At 59.1% G+C, this 20827-nt stretch overlaps 2 protein-coding genes across 6 annotated transcripts in view; both read left to right on the top strand.

Moving 5' to 3' along the window:
- Nucleotides 1-20827, top strand: part of IQGAP3 (IQ motif containing GTPase activating protein 3) — a 92644-nt gene that overhangs the window by 55146 nt on the left and 16671 nt on the right. The window lies entirely within an intron of this gene.
- The window catches only part of MEF2D (myocyte enhancer factor 2D), a 30765-nt gene continuing 12435 nt past the window's right edge, over nucleotides 2498-20827 (top strand). Inside the window, exons 1-4 of one of the 5 annotated variants that reach the window (XM_077901112.1) lie at nucleotides 2498-2840; nucleotides 18073-18264; nucleotides 18838-19041; nucleotides 20530-20664. In XM_077901112.1, the coding sequence (XP_077757238.1) occupies nucleotides 18211-18264; nucleotides 18838-19041; nucleotides 20530-20664 (393 nt within the window). In that variant the 5' untranslated portion in view covers nucleotides 2498-2840; nucleotides 18073-18210. Of the gene's footprint in view, nucleotides 2841-15335; nucleotides 15484-18072; nucleotides 18265-18837; nucleotides 19042-20344; nucleotides 20483-20529; nucleotides 20665-20827 lie in introns of those variants that run through there. The other 4 variants (XM_077901114.1, XM_077901110.1, XM_077901113.1 and 1 more) reach the window with 4 other exon arrangements.

The following is a 20827-nucleotide window of genomic DNA, read 5'->3' as shown; positions in this document are numbered from 1 at the left end:
ACCCAACATTCCAAGGCAGGGAGGAAGACCCAGCCAATCACAGCCCGGAAAACCTGCCTCCGGCTCAGGATTGGCTGGAGCCGTGGTTGGCGGGAGGCTCACCGCGCAGATCTATCAGAGACTGGGGAGGGGGTTTCTGGGAATGAGGCGTAGGAAAGAATTTGGTCTGGGACGGCTTCTGTTCTTGGAGAGAATCGTTAAAGGGGAACTGGGGCCATAGGGGACTCTGGCTTGGAAAGCCTGAAAACTGGTGGCAGGGTGAGAACTCATCCCTCTCGGTCTCCTGGGGGCTTGGGTGCCCCCTGCCCACTTTGTTTTTTTCCCTATGATCATGGGCCCCAATGGTCTAAAGGCTGAGTTCCCAGGCCTGTTCTAAGAAGTCTTTTCCAGCAGCCCTGGATCTCTCCAGTCTCAACATTCTGCTTTCCCGACGTCGGAAACAGCCGGAAAATAAACACCCTGATGACTAAACGGTTTCTCCAGCTAGAGCCTGGGGAAGCACTAAAAATAGAGGCCACAAGTGAGGGGAGGTTCCCCACTTGAGGGGGGGGCGGCACTTTCCCATCTTGCTACTGCCACAGCCCCAGCCCTGGCACAAGGCTCTGTTCTTCTCATGGTTCTGGAGAACAGGGCAGATGGGCTCCCCTTGCCTGCCTGAGATCTTTGGGGGCAAGCTAGCCTTACTTGGCAGGGAAGACTGGTATCCTCTGGTGCTGGGGCTCCATCTCCCAGGTCTGACAGGGAACCAAGAGGCTACATTTGGGGGCAAAGCAGGGCACTGTTTAAATCAAGTTTCCTGGGACACCCGGGTGGCTCAGCAGGTGAACGTCTGCCTTTGGCTCAGGGTGTGATCTTGGAGTCCTGGGATCAAGTCCCACATCGGGCTCCCTGCATGGATCCTGCTTCTCCCTCTGCCTATGTCTCTGCCTCTCTCTCTGTGTCTCTCATGAATAAATAAATAAAATCTTAAAAAAAAAAATCAGGTTTCCTAAAGGAGAGGCTGGGTGTAAGGGTTGAAAACCAAGGCCAAGGAAATGGGAGACTGCTGGCCTCCCGTTTTAGGACATACAAGCCTCCAAACTACTGGCCCAGCAGTTCCACTGATCTTGCCTCCTTTGAGGCTTGTATGGGATGATGGTCCTAAAGGAGTCTTGGCAGTCCGGCCCTTAAATTATTATAATGTAGCATGAAGCACTGTTCTAAGCAATCTACCTGCGTAAACTAATTTAATCTTCACACCGAATTTATGAGTTGGGTACTATTATCACCACCTTCATTTTACCCATAGGATCATGAGGTACAGGGAAGTTAAATGAGGTACCCATGTTCACAGGTAATAATACATGGTAGAATGAGGATCTGAACCAAGGCAGCTGGAATACTCCAGCATTGATGCTTTTAATCACCATGACTTGCTGCCTCTGTCTATGCATATTAGTCTTCACCCAGAATTTAGCCCAGTTCTTAACCCAGAATCTAGTCTTTGTTCAGTAAATCAGACCCAACCTGATAGAAATCAGGGCGTGTGAAGAACTGAGTACGCTTCTGTTCTGCAAGGTTCCTAGAGATAGAAGCCAAGTACTCCATCATTTCCTAAAGCTCCAGGTAGGCAGCAACCGGGTCTGGGAGTAACAGGGTTACTGGAGAAGACGTAGTGGCACCCGCACTTCTGTCCTAGGGCAGGTAAGGATTCACCACGCCCCGGGGCAACTAGGGATTTTTAAATTTTAATCTTTTTTAAAAGAGCTAGTACTGCTTCTTTAATAAGATGCTTTTGGGCGTTTCCTGTGCTGGGGGAAATTAAGGTCCCGCCCCTTTAAATTGCCCCCCTCGGCTGTAAGTGCTCCGGGGCCGCAGGCACTGGGGATTAGGTCACCCCAGAACTATGAGCTGTCGCTTTAAATTGCTGGGCGGCAGCCGAGCCGGGCCTGGGAGGGGAGGGGCCTGGTTCAGGTGGAGGAGCCGGCAAGCTCCCCAGGTAACCCCCGGACGAGACCCCGCCTCTCCGCTGGGCTCCGGCGCGCGCTTAGTGGGGGGACGGAGTCCTGTCGCCCTTCAGCGTCCACCCTGAATTCGTCTACTTCGACGGCCACCTCCAACTCTCCCGGGGCTGGGAGCCGAGGGGGCGCGCTCGTGTGCGCTGATGTGCGGCGGCTAGCGAGCCTCCCGGGAAGACCGCGGCGAGCGCACGGGGGCAGCAGCGCCGAGGGGCACCCCGCGCGGGCCGTCCTCCGCGGGCCGCTGGCCTCGCCTCCCAGCGCTGCAGCCCGGCCCCCCTCCCCTTCCTTCTCCTCCCCTCCCCTACCGGCCGGCGGAGGGATCCGCCGCTCCCGGAGCCGCAGCCTAGCCTGGAGGGCGGTGGGTGGGGCGCCCGGCCCGCCCGGCCGGCCGCGGGAGGTGCGAGGCGGGGCCACGGTCAACCCCGCCCTCTCCGGCCCCGCCCCGCCAGCGCGGGCTCCTCTCATTGGTCCACCGGCCTGTCCGTCAGCCCTGGGCCCCACCCCTCAAGCTAGGCTGAGCTGTGCCTACGTCGGCCTCGACTCCCGGGGGCTGGAGGAGTTACCTTTGGAGCCCGAAAGGAGGAAGGAAGCAAAATATCAACAACGCCGAGGCGGCTCGGGCGCTCGGCCCCGGTCCCCCTTGCCCGCCCCGCGCCTGCCCGCCCCCGCGCCCACGGCGGGGGCCCAGGCCCCCCGGCGCCGCCCAGGGCCCGCGCGGACGCCGGCCTCGCTTGTTATTCCCCCCGCCCGGAGCTGCGGGTGCCCGGTGTTGAAGATCCCCGGACCGGCGACGAAGGCCACCCCTCCCAGCAGTGACACCCCCTTCCCCCAGCGGGGCCGGTGAGTGGGGAAAATAAAGCGCCTGCCGCTTTAAGAGGCCCCCTCCCCCACCCCGTCCTGGGGCTGGGGTGGAGGGTGGTCCGTACCGTCCCCGGGAGGGGTGGGTCGTGGTGGCTCCGGGGGGGGGGGGGGGGAGGAACTCGGGGAGCGGGCTGCTTCCACGCGGCTTCGTGGGGAGACTGCGTGGGGGCTGCGTGTTTGTGCGGAGGCCCCGGCTGGGGACAAGTGCAGGGGGCCCTATTCCCCTGTGTGTCGGGGTCGGGGTCGCGCCGGTGTCCGGGCGTCCGGGGGGGACGGCGGCCTGCGAGCGGGCCGCGGAGGGGCGCTACCCTCAGAGGGGGTCTCCGGTGACAGCCGGGAGCGACTGACATTTTAACAGCCGGCCCTCCCTCCCTCTCCCTCCTCGCGCCGCCTGTTCACTCCTCCTTGGCCCGAAATGGTGCAGAAGGGGGCCTGGGAGGGCGGCGGGAGGGTGGGGGCGGGGGGGAGCCGCAGCTGTTTGGGAAGCGGGGGAGGGAGGGGGGACGTTGTTCAGATGACACCGGGGTGGTGGGTTGGGGTGTGTGAGTGTGTGTGTGTCCGGCCCGGGATGGCCCGGCGCCTGTGCGCTTGGGACGTACACTCACCGCGGAGGTGGGCGCGCTCGACCCTTGCTGGGGATCTCCCACCCCATTCCAAGACCCCCGAGCTAGTTTGTCAGCAGCCCCGTTTGGAGAAACCCTGGCCAGAAGTTTGCAGCTGTTCAACATCTGGGCAAGAGTTCTCCAGTCCCTCTTTCCACCGATGGCAGGCTGAACTGGCCTGGGAGTGGGGGTCGAGGGAGTGTTTGGGGGGCTTTTGGGGAGGCACCGTCAAGGAGACTAGGATGCATCTTGAGTATTGGCCCCCTAGCAGCTCTCTCTGGTCAGGTTGGGGTCTCAGGGGGAGGGGGGAAGGGGCCCTGTCCTTAGTGATTCCAGCTGACAGCCCTCCAGGCGTGGAGGGGAGGGTTCTGGGGTGTGGGTCACTTGGAACCGCTGTCGAGATTATTCCAGGTTTGTCCTTCTGAGTGGGAGGTTCTCTGTACCTCCCCTTCCAGGGTGCATTCATTGTTGGTGGGTTGGGGGAGGGTACAATGGGTGGATCCTCTGCCCCCCTTTCCTGTGGCCAGTCCCCCTTTTGAGGTCTCCTTGTTGGCCCAGTTTCTTTGGTTTGGGGGGTGGTCCTCCCTCCCCCTCCTTCATCCCTTTAGTGGGTCTCCTAGGTAGTTCAGGGGCCAGCCTGGACTATGGGAAGTTTGCCGTCTGGGGCGGTGACCTTGGGCCGCTCTGGCCTCGAGATAGGAGGGGAGCCCAGGCCAGCCTGAGATTGGTGTTTTGAAGTTAAGGAGCTGTCCACCTCCCACTCCTCTTCAACCCCCCAATGGGGAAGTCTTGGTAGCCAAGGAGAGCATTGAAAATGCACATGTCAGTGTTCACAGATGTCCAGCCCGCCTGTGGCCGCTGGGTCACACCCGCCCCGGGACTGAGCCTGGCTGTCCCAGCTCCCACGGCCTGCCTGGGAATGAATTTCCTTCCTGTGGTTTCCCAGTGTGTTGGGCAGGAGATGGGGGTGGGGTGGGATCAGTGTGAGGGTGGCTGAGGACCCGTTTATGTGGGGTGGTTGGGGGACACTAGAACTTATGTAGGCCTTTTTCTCAGTTGGCCCAGCACGGGCACCTGGACCCTGGGGTCTCAGTGGTCATATTCTCTTTGTTGTATCTTCCTCACCCCCAACATCTGTGTGTATATGCATGTGTGTGCAGATACAGTCATAAGTGAGGGGTCTCTGGTTTCTCTGGGAGAAGGAAGATTTTTCACTCACACTCCTTTAGGGACCAGAGAGGTGGAGCTTTTTACCTGAAATCACTTAGCAGATCTGTGTCAGGGCTTTAGTGTAAGTGCCACTCTTTCAGGCATGGCTTCACCTTCGGGAGAGGCCGTAAGACGGAAGACAAAATCCTTGCTCTGGGAACCCCTGGTCACAGGAGAGCAGCAGGACCCAGTCCAAGAGCATCATCACCCCTGTGTTGGGGGATGGGCATGAGAGGTTGGGCTAGAGCTTCTGTCTCCTGTACCCACTTCCTGGAACAGAGTGATGGAGGACTTGGAAGGGTGGCTGTGACCTACTGCCCACTGTCTACCCCACTCTATACCTGCTGTTCCTGGGCTGGGGGCGCCTGGGCTTCCCAGCTCTGCCCCTCTTGGCTCTGGGCTCTTCTGACAGACTGGGAGATATGATAGTCTTTCTGGCTGCTGTTATATAATCTTTCTCCAGCAGGGTGGTGGTGGTTTTTGTTTTGTTTTTTTGTTTTGTTTTGTTTTGTTTTTGTTTTTTTTTAATCTTCCCTGGTCTTTCCTGGGAGGTGTGATGGGGGAGAAAGTGGAGTGTAAAGTCCCCTGGGATGGGGGTCTGGAATACCAGTAGAAGGAGGCTGGAGGAGGCCCCCAGCTCCTTCCGGGCACAGGGAAGGGGAGGCCTTAGGTTACAACCTCATTGATTAGGACCAAGCCCCTCCCAGCCTCCTCCTCTTACCCTCCCTGGGAAGGTCCCTGCCATGGGCATCCCTAGCTCATGCGCCCCCAGAGAGGCCTGGCCTACCGCTCATCTTTTGCTAACCTCCCCTGGCCACCTGAGTAGTCTGTCCTCCCTGGCTGGCTCCGGGTGCAGAATCTCAGTGCTCACCCTGGCCTGGAGTGGGCTGGCCCCGTGTTGGACACTTCATCACCCACTTCTCTGCCTGGGTGGGAGCAAGAGGAGTTGGGACAGACGGATGGGTCCAGCATTTTCCCTGGTTGCATTTGGAGCCAGGTCCCTAGCTTCTCTGACCTTCCAGTCCAGAAGGTGGTGGCCTTGCTGGAGAAGAGGAGTTGGTGGGGGTGGGGAATAGAGGCCTGGCCTCGGGGCACACATCCAACTGGGGTTCCTTTGGTTTCTACGGTGCCTGTGAGTTGTCAGGGGTTGGACTCTGGGTGATGTGGCACTGTGATGGGGGGCTCTCTTCACCCTGTGGGACCATGGCAGGGACTCTCTGAGGCCACCGGGTTTAAGGCAATTATCTCGCTTTTTACAGGGAAGGAGGAGGTGGTGCAGGAGCCGGCATAGCCTCAGCATCACTATAATTGCTGGTGGCTTTTATGAGCCAGTCATGGGGCCGGAGTCCGGCCAACCGTCTGTCCTTCTGTCCCAGTTTGGTGACTTACTCATGGTGAGAGTGTGTGAGGCGCCCATAGTTCTATGTGGGAAGCTGGACACCTTGCTGTGCTGTGCTTGATGTTACCCAGCCTATCCAGTGCTGCACAGGCCAAATGGGGTGCAGACTCCAGGCAGCACTCGCTGGTGGAGCTGGATGAGGAGAGAGGTGTGGCTCTGACTTGGCCTAGGAAAGACCAGGATCTCGAAGTGCTCTCTTCTCTAGCCGCTCTCAGTAGCTCTGCTTTCTGAGAGGTCTCGAACACTGGCCTGGTGGGGCCGGGGTATTTTCTCTTCCGTCTCCTTGCCTGAGACTGAGGAAAGTTTGTCATGGAGCCTTCGGGCCCTTTGCCCTCCTCTGAGAAGCGCTGGGTGGGGGTCCCATACTCAGGTGCACCTGGCAGGTACCCAGCATTTAGTGGCACGCATGCATGAAGGTGTGCAAGCACAGACACATGGGTGTGTAGAGTAGCTGCCACCCCGAGGGGGGTGAGGAGGACTAGTGAATGGGAAGATGATGAAGGGATTGGAGGGTGGGGATGGGTGGGGGAGCAGGGGTGAGGAGGCAGAGGCCTGCAACAATCTGGAAGAGGAAAAGCTGACAGGAGCAGGAGGGATTGAGGTTAGACCATAGATGGGCAGCCCTAGAGCATGGCTTGCTCCTTGAGGAGCTCTGGCTGACTCCTGTCACTGCCCCTGCAGCACCCCTGGTGCCCCTCCCCGTGGCCCTGGCCCACACCTCTGCCCCCGCCTCAAACCAAGTGCCCTGGGGTAAGTCAGCTTTCCAGGTGGACAGGATTCAACACTAGCCTGATGGTGGTCAGAGCACCCGGGAGTCCTGGTGATGTGTGCTGGTCACTGTCTCCTACCCATCCACTCTGCTGAGCAAGGCTACCTTGATGTAGCAAGGTTGCCTCTGAGCCCTCAGGCATCCTGGGGTAGATCCTGGCCTGGGGGGAGGGTCCCCAAGGCCCTTTGCATCTGATTTTTCCTTTTCCTGAAGCTTCTTGGTAGCCTAACCATGCTTCGGCTGGCCCTGTCCTGGGGCTCAGAGACCTGAGGATGTGCTCACTGACTGCACAGGACCCCAATAGTCTTCGCAGGAGCAGAGGCTCTTTATGCCCGCTGTGTGAGCTCTCTCCCTGCTCCTGTAGGCTGGAAGGGGAGGAGCTTGTCCAGAGCTTGGCCTGCTGCTGGCCACACCCAGGCGGGACCATATTTACTCATTTAAACTCACCCTCCCAGGAGGCTCTGGGCTCTAGGCCTGGTCACTGACCTTGGCTTGGTGCCTCTGGCTGGGTGCTCTGGCCACTCCCCGGGGAGCTGGGCAGACCAGGGAAGCGTATAGAAAAGGAGATGTTTTTGCCCTCTGGTCAAGGGACCTTCACTGTCGGCAGTGCACCATTCGCTCTTATTTTGGAGACCTGAAACTAAACCTTTTCAGATCCCTGGGAACTGGAGGAGGAAGCTTCCTTCCGTTCCTTGTGTCCATGTGCACCAGGCTCTGTGCCGGGCATGGTAACACAGGAAGACTCATATGTTTCTTTGAATAGCTGTTTTTTATAATTGGGGAACCCAGTTAGAGATTTAAGTGACTTGCTTAGGGGGCACCTGCTCCAGCCCCTTGCCTCCATGTCATGTGAGCCAACTGGAGTGAGAAGACTTCGCAGGCCCTCTTCCCCTGTTGGGAGGTCTTAGGGGCTTTGTCTTACCCTGCAGGAGGCCCAGGGAGACCCAAAGGAAGGAGGAGGAAGAGGAGGATGGAAAAGATGCATTACTGGAAGGGTGAACCTGTAGCATTCCCTGGTCACGGGCAGAGGATGAGGCTTGGTGGCAAGCTGAGGAAGATAGTGCTTTGGTGTCCTAAGAAAGTATGGTCCCCTGATTGCTACGGGAGAGAGCCCCAGGAAAGAGACTGAATGATACCTGCTAGTACCCACTGGGGCTGGATAATGAGAGGTGAGGTGGGAAGATGGGCCAAAGGAGCTCAGGCTGGTCTGAAGGCAAGAGACGTGGCTACAGGAGCCTTCCAGGTCCAGGAGTTTAGGACTCTGCCCTGGAAGAAGTTGCTAGAACTCCCAGGGGGAGGGAGCCCAAGCATGTGGTGAGCCCACCTCTGCCACTCATTGCTGGTGACGTGGGCATGACTTGACTTCCGTGTCTCTGAAAGAGCCGCCTCACCTGGGAAAGGAAGGAGGATCAGTGGGGGCAATGGACGGTCCTCGAGAGCAGGTGCTGGGAAGTGCCTGCCTCCTTCCTTCTAGACCCCAGCTCCAGCCTGACCTAGGACTTACTGGCTCAGGCAGCCACCCAGGAGATGGGTGGGGGCAGGCAGTGTCCCAGTGGGGACTTGGTGTGTGGGAGCCGCCTGAGGGGGTCCTGCGGGGGCCTCAGGCCTGGGGCTCAGTCTGACGCTGGGATGGGCTGGGGACAGTGAGCCCAGCCCTGCCTTCCTTCCCTGGCCAGCTATCTCCCTGTCTCAGAGCCTTGCCTCTACCTCCACCTCCCCATGAGTCTGAGCAGATCCCTTGGCTGCTTACTTCCTTATTCCTCATTATTTCCCTGCCCCACCTCCGCCAGCAAATGCTTGGGGTTGAGGGTTGGGAGGATAAGGAATAAGAGAGAGCTCATCCCCAAACCTCAAGAGAAAATATTCACTGGGGGTGGGTGGGGAGGGGAGGGGTCTGCTTCATTTCTGGAATCTTCCTGCTCCAGGCTTTGTTGGATCAAGTAATGTCTAGGCAAGGGGATGGGGCAGGTGACCTCAGACCTAGCGTTTTTCCCTTTAGAGCACGCATGTGTTCTGTGTCTGGGGAGGGACAGTGGTTGGGGGTGGCCCGGCAGGAAGCTGAGCCCAAAAGGGGGGCTTTAGGCCTTCCCAGTCACATGTCTCCTTGACCTTTCAGCCCCTTTGCTCCAGCCCCCACAGCTGCTTGCTTCCATGCGGACTGCCCTGTGAACCCCCCCCTCCCCACCGCAGGCCCATGGGGCCCAGATTGACTGGGTGGGGACAGGTGTCCTGGCTCAGCTGCTCCCTCTGGTTGCTCCCACCTGTCAGCCCAGGGGATGAGGGGTGAGGGGCAGACTGGCAGGGAAGAGTAGGAAACCCTTGGCCCTCTCACCTGTTCCCTGGTTATAGAGTGTAGCAGAAGGATTGAGAGTAGACAACAGGCAGGACTTCCCCACTCAGAGGAGGGATGGCGCCAGGTCACAGGCAGAGAAAGCTGGTTGATCGCCAGGGGTCCTAGCTGGCAAGCCCCAGGGTCTATGTGGGGTATATTCACAAAAGGGACGGGTGTGACTTGAATTCTGGGGCAAGTATTTGTGTAGCTGTGTGAAGGAACCCCCCCCCCCACCCGCCTGGGCCCCCTCCATCTGGCTGGGCATCTTAGCCTCACCTGGCACCTTTCCTGAAAGCAGCGAGCTAATCCTGTAAGAGCTGCCTGGCTGGCTGCCTCAGCAGGCCCACGCAGCCGCACTGCCCGCCCTCTCCTGCCAGGGGCTTAGAGGACTGTCCTTTCAGTCAGGAAGAGACCCAGCCACTGCCACAGCGGCCCCTTTAAATCCTCGGGGGCTCCCTGAGGTCATGGTGTCTCTAGGAGGATTTACTTTCTCTGATTGGATTGGCCTCCTTTGGGCCTGGTCTGGGACTGTAGGTAGACCCTCACATCCTGAGCCCCCACCTCCCGTTGGTCAGGATGGGTGCTTCCTTGTCTCCTCTCTCCTTGCCCTCCTATTCTAGCAGTCAGGGCCCAGACCCCGTCACCTGCCTCAGCCAGAGCTGCCCTGCCCCTGCTCTGTGGCCGGGAAGGAAGGAGCCGCCTGCTGCCCTGAAAGACAGTACCCTTCTGACACTGTCTCCACATTTTCCTTTTCCGCCTGCTCTTCCTTCAGTCAGGGGTCCACACTCCATAGTTACCCCACGCCCTCATTTCCATGGGAAGTTCCTCCTCTGATCTAACCATCAGCCCACGGGCTTGCAATGGCAGGCAGCCCAGACACAGCACTGGTGGCATTATGCTCACCCAACGGCTCTCAGGCTGACCCGCCCCCACGGCCCCAGCTGCCACTTTCACTTCTGTCTCCTGAGACCCCAGAGGGAAGTTGGGTGGGGAGGTGGAAGGTGACACACTTAACCGTCCCAACCGCTTCAGATGGCCAGGGGCCCCTGGCCACCACTTGCATCTAGATGACCGAAATGGGTTTAGGCTGCCCTGGAAGGACTGGCCGCAGTGGGAGGGATGGAGGTTAGGTAGCAGGAGGGACTTCCCAGGAGAGCAGAGCACTTGGGTAGGCTAGGGTTGGAAGCGCCACTGCTAGAACTGGGCAAGCAGAGGTCAGTTTGCCCGGCCTCCTCAACGCAGGCCAAGGACCGGTTGTCTCCCGGTGCCTGTTGGGTGGAGCGTCATGCAGGGGCCTCCGTATTCCCCTGGACATTACCACCTGCCCATACCTGTTTGGGTGACTTCTAACAGCATATTTGAGCCCCTGAGATGACTTTGAGGCCAAACATGCAGCCCTGGAAGCCCCTCTACAGCTTAGTCTCTGTCTTGCCTACTGAACTAGGCTGTCTCCTCTCAGTTGGAGGGTGGCTGGGAAGTGGATTTTATTTATTTTATTTTTTATTTTTTGAAGTGGATTTTAGAAAGGATAGAAGTGGAAGTAAAGGGCAGGCAGCCCATCCTCCCAGCATGGGCAACAGAGTGGGATAGGGTGTTTGTCCCAGGGAGCCCCCAGGCAGCCGTGAATCCTGTCAGCGTCCCACTGCTGCAGTGCTTGTCCTCATCCTGTGGTCACACCCGACCCCGCTCGGAGGGGGGATAAGAGCAGAGGGCCACACTGGACCAAGAGCTTAGTGCCAATGGGGTTGTTGGCAGTTCAAGAAGGCTTCTGGAGGAGGTGCCAGGAGCTCCATCCTAGGTGCCTAGATGTGCTGGGCAGGGACGGCCCAGTTTCTGGAATGGGAGGTTGAGCCTGATGGGATAAGGTCAGAGACACCATGCAAATCCTTATGCAAATGAGCGGTAGTGAGTCATTATGGATCCGTCTGTTGGATAGAGCATGAAGCAAGGCTCAGGCTTGGGTTCTGGAACTGGCCCCACTAATGACCATGATTGTGACCCTGGGGGCCAGTCATTACTTAGTAAGCAGAAGCAGGACCCCAAGCCCTGGGTCTCATCGGCAATCCAGGTGTGTTTGGAGGTTGGGAGGGCTGAATCTCTGCAGGCAGGGCCCTAATGTGCCCCACCTGGCACCCTCCCTGGCTGGCCATGAGCCTCTGTGACCCCTCTGCCATCTGTCATGAGGGTTACAGTTCAGAAAGCACCTTCCCCTTTATCAGCCCCATCCCTCCCCTGCTCTGACCTCCACACTCTCCTTCCCCCTAAGCTGGAGGACCCTGGACCCAACCAGGCCGTCTCTTCTATTACCTCTCCATGTAGTAACCCACTCCTCACCTCCCTTCCTTTCAGGCTCTTGAAAGAGCACAGGAACCAAATGTCCTGGCTGGAAGGGCACCTTGTCCCCTCCCTCCCTCCACCCAACCACCCACCCATTGTACTGATCAGTGGGGTAAAACTTGGAGGGGGCAATGACTTATTGCAGGTCACGCAGTGATTTGTGTGGCATCTAGAAACCCTGCCTGAAGACCCCATGCTTTCCTGGGCTGTTCATCGTCCAACCACACCCAGCCCTTTCCGGCTAGGATTCAGTATATTATTCCCAGACTTTTCCTGAGATCAGGGCCCGTGGCTCCAGGAACTTGTGCGGATCTGGGGAGGAGGGTGGCTCCTAAGAGCTACCAGGGGAAGGCTGGAGCCTGAGGGGGGGCTGGCCGCTGCCTCTGGAGGGCGCTGGACACTCTAGTGGCTGCTGCAGCAAGGATGGGAGCCAGACTACAGGAAGGACAAGCAGGGGCAGGGAAGTGGTGGAGGAGGCTCCAGAGACAGACCCTCACTGGAGAGGCAGCTCCTGGGCCAAGAACAGGGTGACCCCATCCCAGGAGGTTTGCCCTGGCGGGAACCTCACCCCATCCTGCCTGAGGTGGGACGAGGGAGAGGTGTCCAGTGGAAGCTGTGAGGAGGGTGCTTGGTGAGCTGGCCGCACCGGGTGCTCCTCTGGCAGGTCCTTCTCTGTCCCTTCAGCCTGGGGCTGCAGTGCCTGTCTCTGCTTGCCTTCCTCAGGCACTCAGGACCTGAGACCACCCCTGCCCAGGTCCAGCTTTCCCGGACTGGTTCCCCCCCTCCCCCTAGCCCGCCAGCCCGCCCCCAGGTCCCTGTCAGTGAGTTAAAATTAGCTCAGTGCCCAGGCTAAAAATAGCCCCTGCCCAACCCTGAGGCTGCTGGGCTGGGGGAGGGGAGTTCCCGAGGGAGGGGAAGATGGTGGGAACCAGGGGTTTGGGAAGGGAGCCTGCCAAACCGAACTTTGGGGGTAGGGGGATGGGGATGGGGACAGGGATTGCCTGGACCTTTGAGAGCAGACTCTGGAGCTCTGGGTTGAATGGAGCCCTGGGCTGGGGGAGGGGGATGGAATGGAAGAGGGTGGGGGCTGTGCGGTGGGGGAGAACTGGGCTGGGCAGGCTGGTAGGGGATGGGGGCACTAGCCCTGCTTCTCATGACTTCAGGGTTTGCGGAGGCAGGCTCCCCGCATATACCCTAGGGGCTGTGAACCCCGGCACCCTCTGTCTGCACATGTGGTACAGGGCTGTCACTGGGTTTACCTTCCCGCCTCATCTTCCACAGTGCACCTCAGTGTGTCTCTGCTTCCAGGCAAGAGGCCGCACTCTGAGAGTGGCCAGGAGGGCTGTGAGCCCTGCGCTGGGGTGGAAATGGAGATGGCACTCAGGAGACCCTCCTTGCTGGGTCTGGGTCAAGTCCTCTTCGCCCCAAGGGCCTCCTGGCCCTGCTCACTCCCTCGGTGGACTTGCCCTCCCCTGGTCTGTCTGTTGGCTGGACTGCAGGTGTTCAGAGGGCAGGCCTTGCGTGCCTTCCAGTTGTGCTCGTGCATGCCCAGCCCAGCATCTGGGCACAGGTCTCAGAGTCCTGTTTCCCATGGGGCTCAGGGTCTTGCCCTCTCTGCTCTGACCCTCTGCTCCTCCATCTCTGTCTCCACCCCTTGCACGCGGCCTTCCTCTCGGCCTCTCTGCCTCTCTTGTGCATCTGTGTGTCCGTCCCCCTCTACCACCCTCCTCTGTGTCTGCCTCACCCACGCCTCCTCCCTCGTTAGTGAGCAGGCTGCTTGAGGCCGCCTGAGTGTGGGGGTGACAGGTGGATTGGATTGTCACCCCCTCCCCCAGTGCCTGCTGCTTATTTCATGCCCTGCAGCCCAGCCAAGGGGAAGGGATGACAGCTGTCTCCAGCGCCTGCTGCCTTCCCCTGCAGTCCACAGCCTGCAGCCTAGAGCAGCCCAGGAGGAAGGGATGGAGGGCCTGCCTAATGAGAGCTGCCTTTCTCACTGTGCAGAGAACAGGGTAGAAGCCCAGCGCTCTGTGATGGGAGGCTGCTCACTCAGCCTCTCTGGGCCCTGGCTCCATTTTGACCGGCTGTGGTGTGGCAGCTCTGGAAGCAGATGCCTTCTGGTTCCGTGAGCCCCTGGGATTAGGGCAGCAGATGTGGGGCCATGAGGAGGTGGGAGAGAGGAGCTGGAGGCTAGCTATTAGAAGACACTTCTGGGCTCCCCAGGAAGGGTAGCCCTGCCGCAGCAGCTGCAGCTCCTGGAGGCTGCCCTGACCACCCCCCCCACTCCCCACCCGCACTCGCCCCACTGGCCCCAGGCCACCCTCACACAGGAACTGAGATAACATCATTCTGAAACCTGAGAATGGTTTGAATATTGCTCAGGTACCAAGAGGTGTTAAACTGGGGGAGGCAGGGGCCTGTGTTTCCTCCCATGCCCCCTCCAGCCTAAGACCCCTTTTAGGGTACGTTTTGCATATTGTTTGCAGTTCATTTGCATGTCGATCCCCCCACACACACACACACCCGTGGGTTCCTATTGGGTATGGATACCGGCTTAGACAAATGGCTGGCTTGGACGAATGGCTGGCCTCTGGGTCCCTCTGGATTTCCCACCACCTCTGGTTCCCTCAGCCCCTCCTCCTCAGTCAGAGATACTGTCGAAGGAGCCTCCTGCCCCACGTCCTCTCTGTTCTTCATTTGCTGGGGGCTTCTCTGCCGCCACCTACACTGCCCTGCCACCTACGCTGCCCTGCCACCTACAGAAGGTGGGTCTGTGCCTGGCTCCCTTGGACTCAGCCCAGCCGCCTCCTCCCGCCCCCTCTGCTCTTTGGGTCTCTATTCCCAACCCCAGGAGGCCCGCCCTGCCCAACTCTGACCTGCCAGCGCTGCCTTAAGTGAGAGAAGCAGAAGCAGAAGCAGCTGGAGCCTTCCAGGGGCTACTTTTGGTGACACAGATGCCGCCAGCCCAAGGAGTCCTAGCTGTGGCCTGAGGTCAGGTGGGCCCGGGAGCCACCCGAGCTGGAAAGCCATCCTGCAATCCCCTGTCTCTATGGCATCTTGCTAAGCCCCCTCAAGCCCTGGGCTCCGGGAGAGACAGCCAAAAGCCAGGTCTGGGAGGGCTTCCCAGAGGAAGAAAAGAAGCAGGGGTGTGGGCCAGGGAAGAGGTGCACATCTGGAGAGCAGGTGCCCAGGCCTCTGGCTCCTAGCAGAGGGTCAGGTAATTAGACAGAGGGCTAATTAAGGCAGTCCAGTTGTTCACTAGGCTCTTCCTAATTGAGTAGGAGGGAAGTGGGACAGGATGGGCCTTCATAGCTTGGATAGGGTCAGTATAGGGTTCTCTGTGCCCACCCCCCCCACCCCACCCCTCCGGGCCCCAGCCTCCCTTCTTCCAAAGTCAGCAGTGAGTTCATGTTCTCGCCCCAGGGCTCTTGGAGACTGCAGCAATGTAGAGTGGATAGATAGTTAGAAGGGGAAAGAGATTATTACAGACTCAGCCTGCTCCATAGGAGGGCTTCTAGCTAGATAGGAGAAAGGACTGCCCAAGGCAGGGGCATCTCGTCCTCTGGCAGTGTTGGCACGGAGGTAGGAGTAGCAGTGGGCAGCCCTGGAAATGTGGCATTAGGAAAGTGCTTGGGGCTACCCTGGCAGAGGCTGGGGATATGGGGCCTGGTCTTTTCATCCCCGACTCCCCTCTGGTCAGAGGATGCTTGGGGGTCTCTGTGGCTTCCCTGTCTCCTCAGCCCTGATCCCTCTCGCATCCCAGCTCCCCCAGCATGAAGCGGGGGTGGGGGGGTGGTGTAGGAGATCAGCCAGGGAGCTGGTTGCCAGGCGACAGTTGCCTAAGCAACCCCATCCTCTCCATCTCCATGTGCTCAGGGCTGCTCCATAGAAGACTTCAGAGTCTTACCCTCTGCACCAGCCAGCCTGAGGATGGGGAGGATTGAGGCCTGTCCTGAAGGGGCAGGCATGCTTGGAGGGTAGGTGGTGTCTGGAGTCCAAGTTCAGGGGCAGAGTGAGAGGATGCAGGTCCTGCAGCAGGACTGACCGGAGTTAGACCACAAGACGGACTTCTCACAGGGTCGCATCAGGAAACCAGTCCCTTCCCGGAGAGACAGTTCCCGAGCTCCTCCTTGCAGAGGGTGGAATGGCAGAAAGGGCAGATGTGGAGCCTGCCCTCGTGAAGCTCCGGCTCCTTGGGAGCCAGGCATCAGGTAGAAGGGCGGAGTTGTAACTAATGTGCTGTGGTGGTAAGTGTGAGAAGGGAAAGGACAGGGTACCCTGAGAACCAAAGGAATGAGGGCAGGCTGCAGGATGACTTTGCGGAGGATCATGGGAGCGCAGAGAGGGTTCTTATCCCCACTTGGAGGAAGGGAGAGAATTGGCCCGAAGCTGATAGAGGCCACATCTCAGCAAGGATTTGCTTCTGCACAAAAGGCAGTGAGTGGAAGACAGGAAAATGGGTGATGGAAGGAAGGTGAATGCTCTGAACACAGGAGCGCGGCCATGACAGCTTTAAGTGGTCCCTACCAGGGCTTTCAAGGCCAGGCTAGAGAATCTCACTGAAATAGCTGTCCTCTCAGTCCCGTCCTCTGCGTGCCCTCTCCACCCTCCCTGCCAAGCCCAGACCACCTGGCTCTGAAAAACACAGCTTTAGAGTTGCACTGGGAGGCCGGGAAGCTGACGTCCTTGGGCTGGGGCCTTTGAAGTGGGGCTTGGCCAAGATGGGGCCACAGGCAAGGGATGGGGTGACTTCAGGGCCACCTGGGCTATGTCGGTGTTGTGAGAGGGGCCAGTAGGAGGCCCAGGGCCCAGGGAGATGTCAAGGACGAGGAAGAGGCTCTCAGGAGAGGGGGTGGAGGATCCCTCTAGCCATGAGGGAGTGGCATTTCCTGAACGCCTTGGGACAGAGCAGAAACTCTTTCCAGCTGAGCTAGGGAGAGCCTGAGGGACAGGCCTGGTGTTGGGAAAGGGTGGGAAGGGGTATTCCTGGCTCCTCTGAAGTCCATGGACTCCCCTCCCCATCTTTGGCTCCCCTCTCCCTGCCCTCTTTGGCTGGGATGCCAAGGCCAAACTTCAGCGTCTATGTGGTACTTAGGGGGCCGTGATTGAGTGAGGCTGGAAAGTCTCCAGGAAAACTCAGCAGCCCCTGGACGTGGGGGCTGGGGAGGGGTCCCTAAGCACAGGTGTGCCTGTCACCTTGACCCAAGTCAGGGGTAGTGAAAACCCACCTCCCTGGACTCTGCGGCAGGGTCTCTGCCTGGAGCTCTGTGGAAGAGGATCTCTGGAGGGGTGGGTTCTCTTCCTAAGACCCAACCAGAGCCGCCTTAGAAAGTGTGGGCCTCCTGCTCTCTGGCCCTCTCCATCTTCTCCAGAAGTCTTCACATCTGATTCTCCTGGGCAGCTGATGGGGCCCTGGGGTCATTGTATGCTTCCATCCCACCTGGGGTCCTTCCAGTTCCTGAGGGCTCACCCGGCCTGTTTGGGTGCTGCCCACACCTGGAGTGGGCACCTTTCCTGGGTCAGGCTGGGCCTCTGTCCCCACGTGCCCTCTCCTCTTGGAGTTGTAGAGTGCAGAGGCACTGCTTCCCCGCTTGGCTGCAGAATTGGGGTTCTTCATGTGGGGGCCACTATTGGTCTCTGGGTTCTTGATATGGGGGTCCCTCTGCCTGACGCCTGCCTCCACCTGGCTGTCAGCAGCCTCCTCGGTGCACTCCAGCGGCCCTATACTGTCTCCAAGCTTCAAGATGAACAAGGTTGGGAACCTAGACTCAACTCTGATCCTAGACACAGCATGTTACTCCGGAGCAGCAGGCAGCGAACTATGGACCTAGGGGCCCTGGGCCTGTTGTTACAGATCTGAGTTTATTGGTACTCCACCACCCTCGTTTGCTTTCCTGCCTCAGGGGCAGCCAGGTAGTTGTACGGAGCCGTGTGACCTACAGGGCCTGAAATAATCATTTTCTACCCCTTTTCCAAAAAAGTTTGCAGACTCTGCTCTGGAGGGATGGTTTGTTTATTTTAAGCAGCATTACTGTCTCTCCAAATGAAACTTTTAGGTCAAGGCCCATTGTGTAAAACAGAAGAATGTGGAGCAGCCCTGTGGGAAGGGAGACAGGGGCTCTGCAGCCCCACCCCCACTCTTGGACCCCAGGCTCCAGGGCTCTGAGCTGCTCTAGTGTATTCTTGAGCTGTGCACTACTTTAGCAGGTGTTGTCCCCGACAGGGCTGGGGCTGGGACCATCCCAGGCCAGAGTAGCAGCTGGCAAACCCAGATGTCTCTATTCAAGGCAGGTTCTGGGGACGAAAGGGCATGAGGCATTCTCCAGGACCCAGAGCCTTGGAAGCCAGCTCCAATCTAGAACCTGAGAGCAGCACAGTTGTTGCAGAAAGAGCCTGGACCCGAGGCCCTGGGTGTGAACTTGTACCTGGCCAAGGCATGCGACTACCTCGGGGAGTCTCGGTGTTGAGGATGGGGCTGGACATTGCCAGCCTTTCTGGGGGGTGCTGTGAGCCTGTGTGCTGGTGGTCGCTGGGCTCACAGTCCTCTCATGACCCTCCTCTCCCAGGACGCTGTACAGAAGGTATCCTGCAGACCATGAACTGAGCCCTGGTCCCAGGCTGTTCATGAGCACAGTGTAAGGTGTGCCGAGACCTGCCACCCAGCGATCCCCTCCCCTCCCTAGCACTGAGGATCCCCGGAGAAGATGGGGAGGAAAAAGATTCAGATTCAGCGAATCACTGATGAGCGGAACCGACAGGTGAGGTGGTCTTGGAGGCACATAGAGTGGGTGAGAGCAGGAAGCTGGCCTCTGCCTCCACTCCTTCCTGCCAGTCCAAGAGGGCTGCCAGGAGGAGGGGACCTCTGGAGGCTATTGCGGAAGGGGAAGGACTGAGTTGGGAGGAGAGGAGCTCCCACATCCCTGCAGTTCTTGGAACCCTGTGTCCCAGAACTCTAAGGCTCATGTGCTGCTGTAGGCAGGTGGACCTGTGCCCACCCCCTTCCCACCCAGGAACCATACAGGGGCCTCAGGCCAGGCCTGGGCACACCCCCTTCCCCAAGATGAATTCTCCACCTCTTCCTATCCTAGGGGAGGATGTGGGAAGCCCTTCCAATCTCCTTCCCTGCTCTCTTCACGGCCCCCAGCTCAGCAGTATGTTCTGTCCATCCAGACCCTCTCTCTTCAGTGAGGTGGCTCCAGGCCACGTCTTGGCCATACGTGGGCAGAGAGGAGCTGGCCTGTCCCCCCCCACCCCCGGGCCAGCGCACCACCCCTCGCCCCCAGGTAGGCTGTGACTGAGCCAGACCTTGCCGCCCTTTCCCCCACTTGCAGGTGACATTCACCAAGCGCAAGTTCGGGCTGATGAAGAAGGCATATGAGCTGAGCGTGCTCTGTGATTGTGAGATTGCGCTCATCATCTTCAACCACTCCAACAAGCTGTTTCAGTATGCCAGCACCGACATGGACAAGGTCCTGCTCAAGTACACAGAGTACAACGAGCCACATGAGAGCCGCACCAACGCCGACATCATTGAGGTGGGCCCATGTCCCTGCGCCCCTTGCCCCGTCCACACCCACCTCTACTCCCATGAGCCAGGGCCCAGGAGGTGGGTGGGGTTGCCCACCTGGCCCACTGCCACCCAAGCCCTCTGCATCTGCTCGTGCTGGTCAGGCTGGCCAGACGTCCCTCTGCTCTGTCTCCTCTGTGGCTCGCTCTCGCTGTCTTTTTCTCTCCTTCTCCATGCTTGGTCTGCTTCTGCATCTGACTCTTCTGTCTCTGTCTCTGTCTCCCTCTGTTTCCATCTCTCCTGCTCAATCTTTGTCCATTTGTGGGTCCCTGGGATTCAATCTCCTGTTTCAGAAAGAGCCAGCATTGCAAGCTGTTGAAGGACGTGGGCTTTGGAAGCCAGCGATGGCCTTTATTGACCACATAGCCTGGGGCCAGTGGGTCAGCCTCCCCGGGCCGTGGTACTCACCTCTGCGACACGGGCCCAGCAAGAGCTCTGGAGGGTGTGGTGGAACTGGAATGAGACAGTTCTTGCTTCTCACACGAGGGTGTGTGTGCTTTCAGGGAACAGAGCTTCTGCCAATGAGGCAGGTGCCTGGGAAGCCACAGGCTTGCCTTCCTGGACAGGGACTGGAACTCCCAAGATTTGGAGAAAGTTACCTTGGTTTTATGATAGAGAAACAGCTTTACTCTAGACTAGGATATAAACCGTACATTCGTTAGTCACTTTAAAGACGAAACAAGTCTCTATGAAGATGTTTTGAGCATGAAGAGGGTAGCTTTGGGGTCACTCTGCCTCGGCGTGGACACATGGGAGAAGCCCTGGCCCCTGGGCAAGGACAGCATAGGGGTGTCGCATAGCAGGAGCTCGATGAACCTGGCTTCCTCTCCCTCTGCCTCCCTCTCTCCTTCTCTCCCCCTCTCCCTGTGAGCCAAACCCAGGGACCAAATGGGCAACAGCAGGCCCTGACTGCCTTCCCCCTTGAGCTTCCAGAGGCTGGTCAGGCAGAGGCTGGCCCCCCAGGGTCCCTCCCCACCTGTCACCTGAGGAGCAGGGCGCTGCCTCCCACATTCTGTGTATTCCGCATTGCCTGCTATGTGTAGTGGGCCCTGGGGCCCGAGGCCCCGCCCAGCACACCTTCACACGGTGCCCCAGAGTGGGGAGGGGGGGTCAGGAAATGCTGGGGACCCAGAGGAAGGGAGGTGGGGGCAAAGTGGGAAGGCCCCAGGGTCAGGCAGGGGTGAGCTCCGGGGAGGCTGGCTGGCGGGGTGGGGGGCCTCACCTGTGGACAGATGGGCTGAAGGCTGGCTGACGCCCTGGCGTGGTTGCAGACGCTGAGGAAGAAGGGCTTCAACGGCTGTGACAGCCCCGAGCCTGATGGGGAGGACTCACTGGAGCAGAGCCCCCTGCTGGAAGACAAGTATCGGCGCGCCAGCGAGGAGCTGGACGGGCTCTTCCGGCGCTACGGGGTGAGCCCCACTCACCTGTCTCCTTCGGCCCCTCCCGGCCCCCCCAGGCGCTGCACAAGAAGCACAGGGAGTGTGAGAGCCCTGAGGTGGACGAGGTGTTTGCCCTGACCCCCCAGACGGAGGAGAAGTATAAAAAGATAGACGAGGAGTTTGATAAAATGATGCAGAGTTATAGACTGGCCGTGAGTAGTCGCATGGAGCAGTCCCCTGTGGTGCATGGTGTGGCTTCGCGCCGGCCCCCGACTGCCCCTGATGGACATGCTGCTCCAAGCCATGCCAGGGCTGTCGGTGACCACCGAGGCTCCGCTGGCCTTGGTCACAGAACACCCGTGACCTTTGCTGAGA

This window comes from Canis aureus, chromosome 6 (assembly GCF_053574225.1).
Source record: "Canis aureus isolate CA01 chromosome 6, VMU_Caureus_v.1.0, whole genome shotgun sequence".
NCBI classification, from domain to species: domain Eukaryota; kingdom Metazoa; phylum Chordata; class Mammalia; order Carnivora; family Canidae; genus Canis; species Canis aureus.
This window is presented reverse-complemented; position numbering and strand designations above follow the sequence as displayed.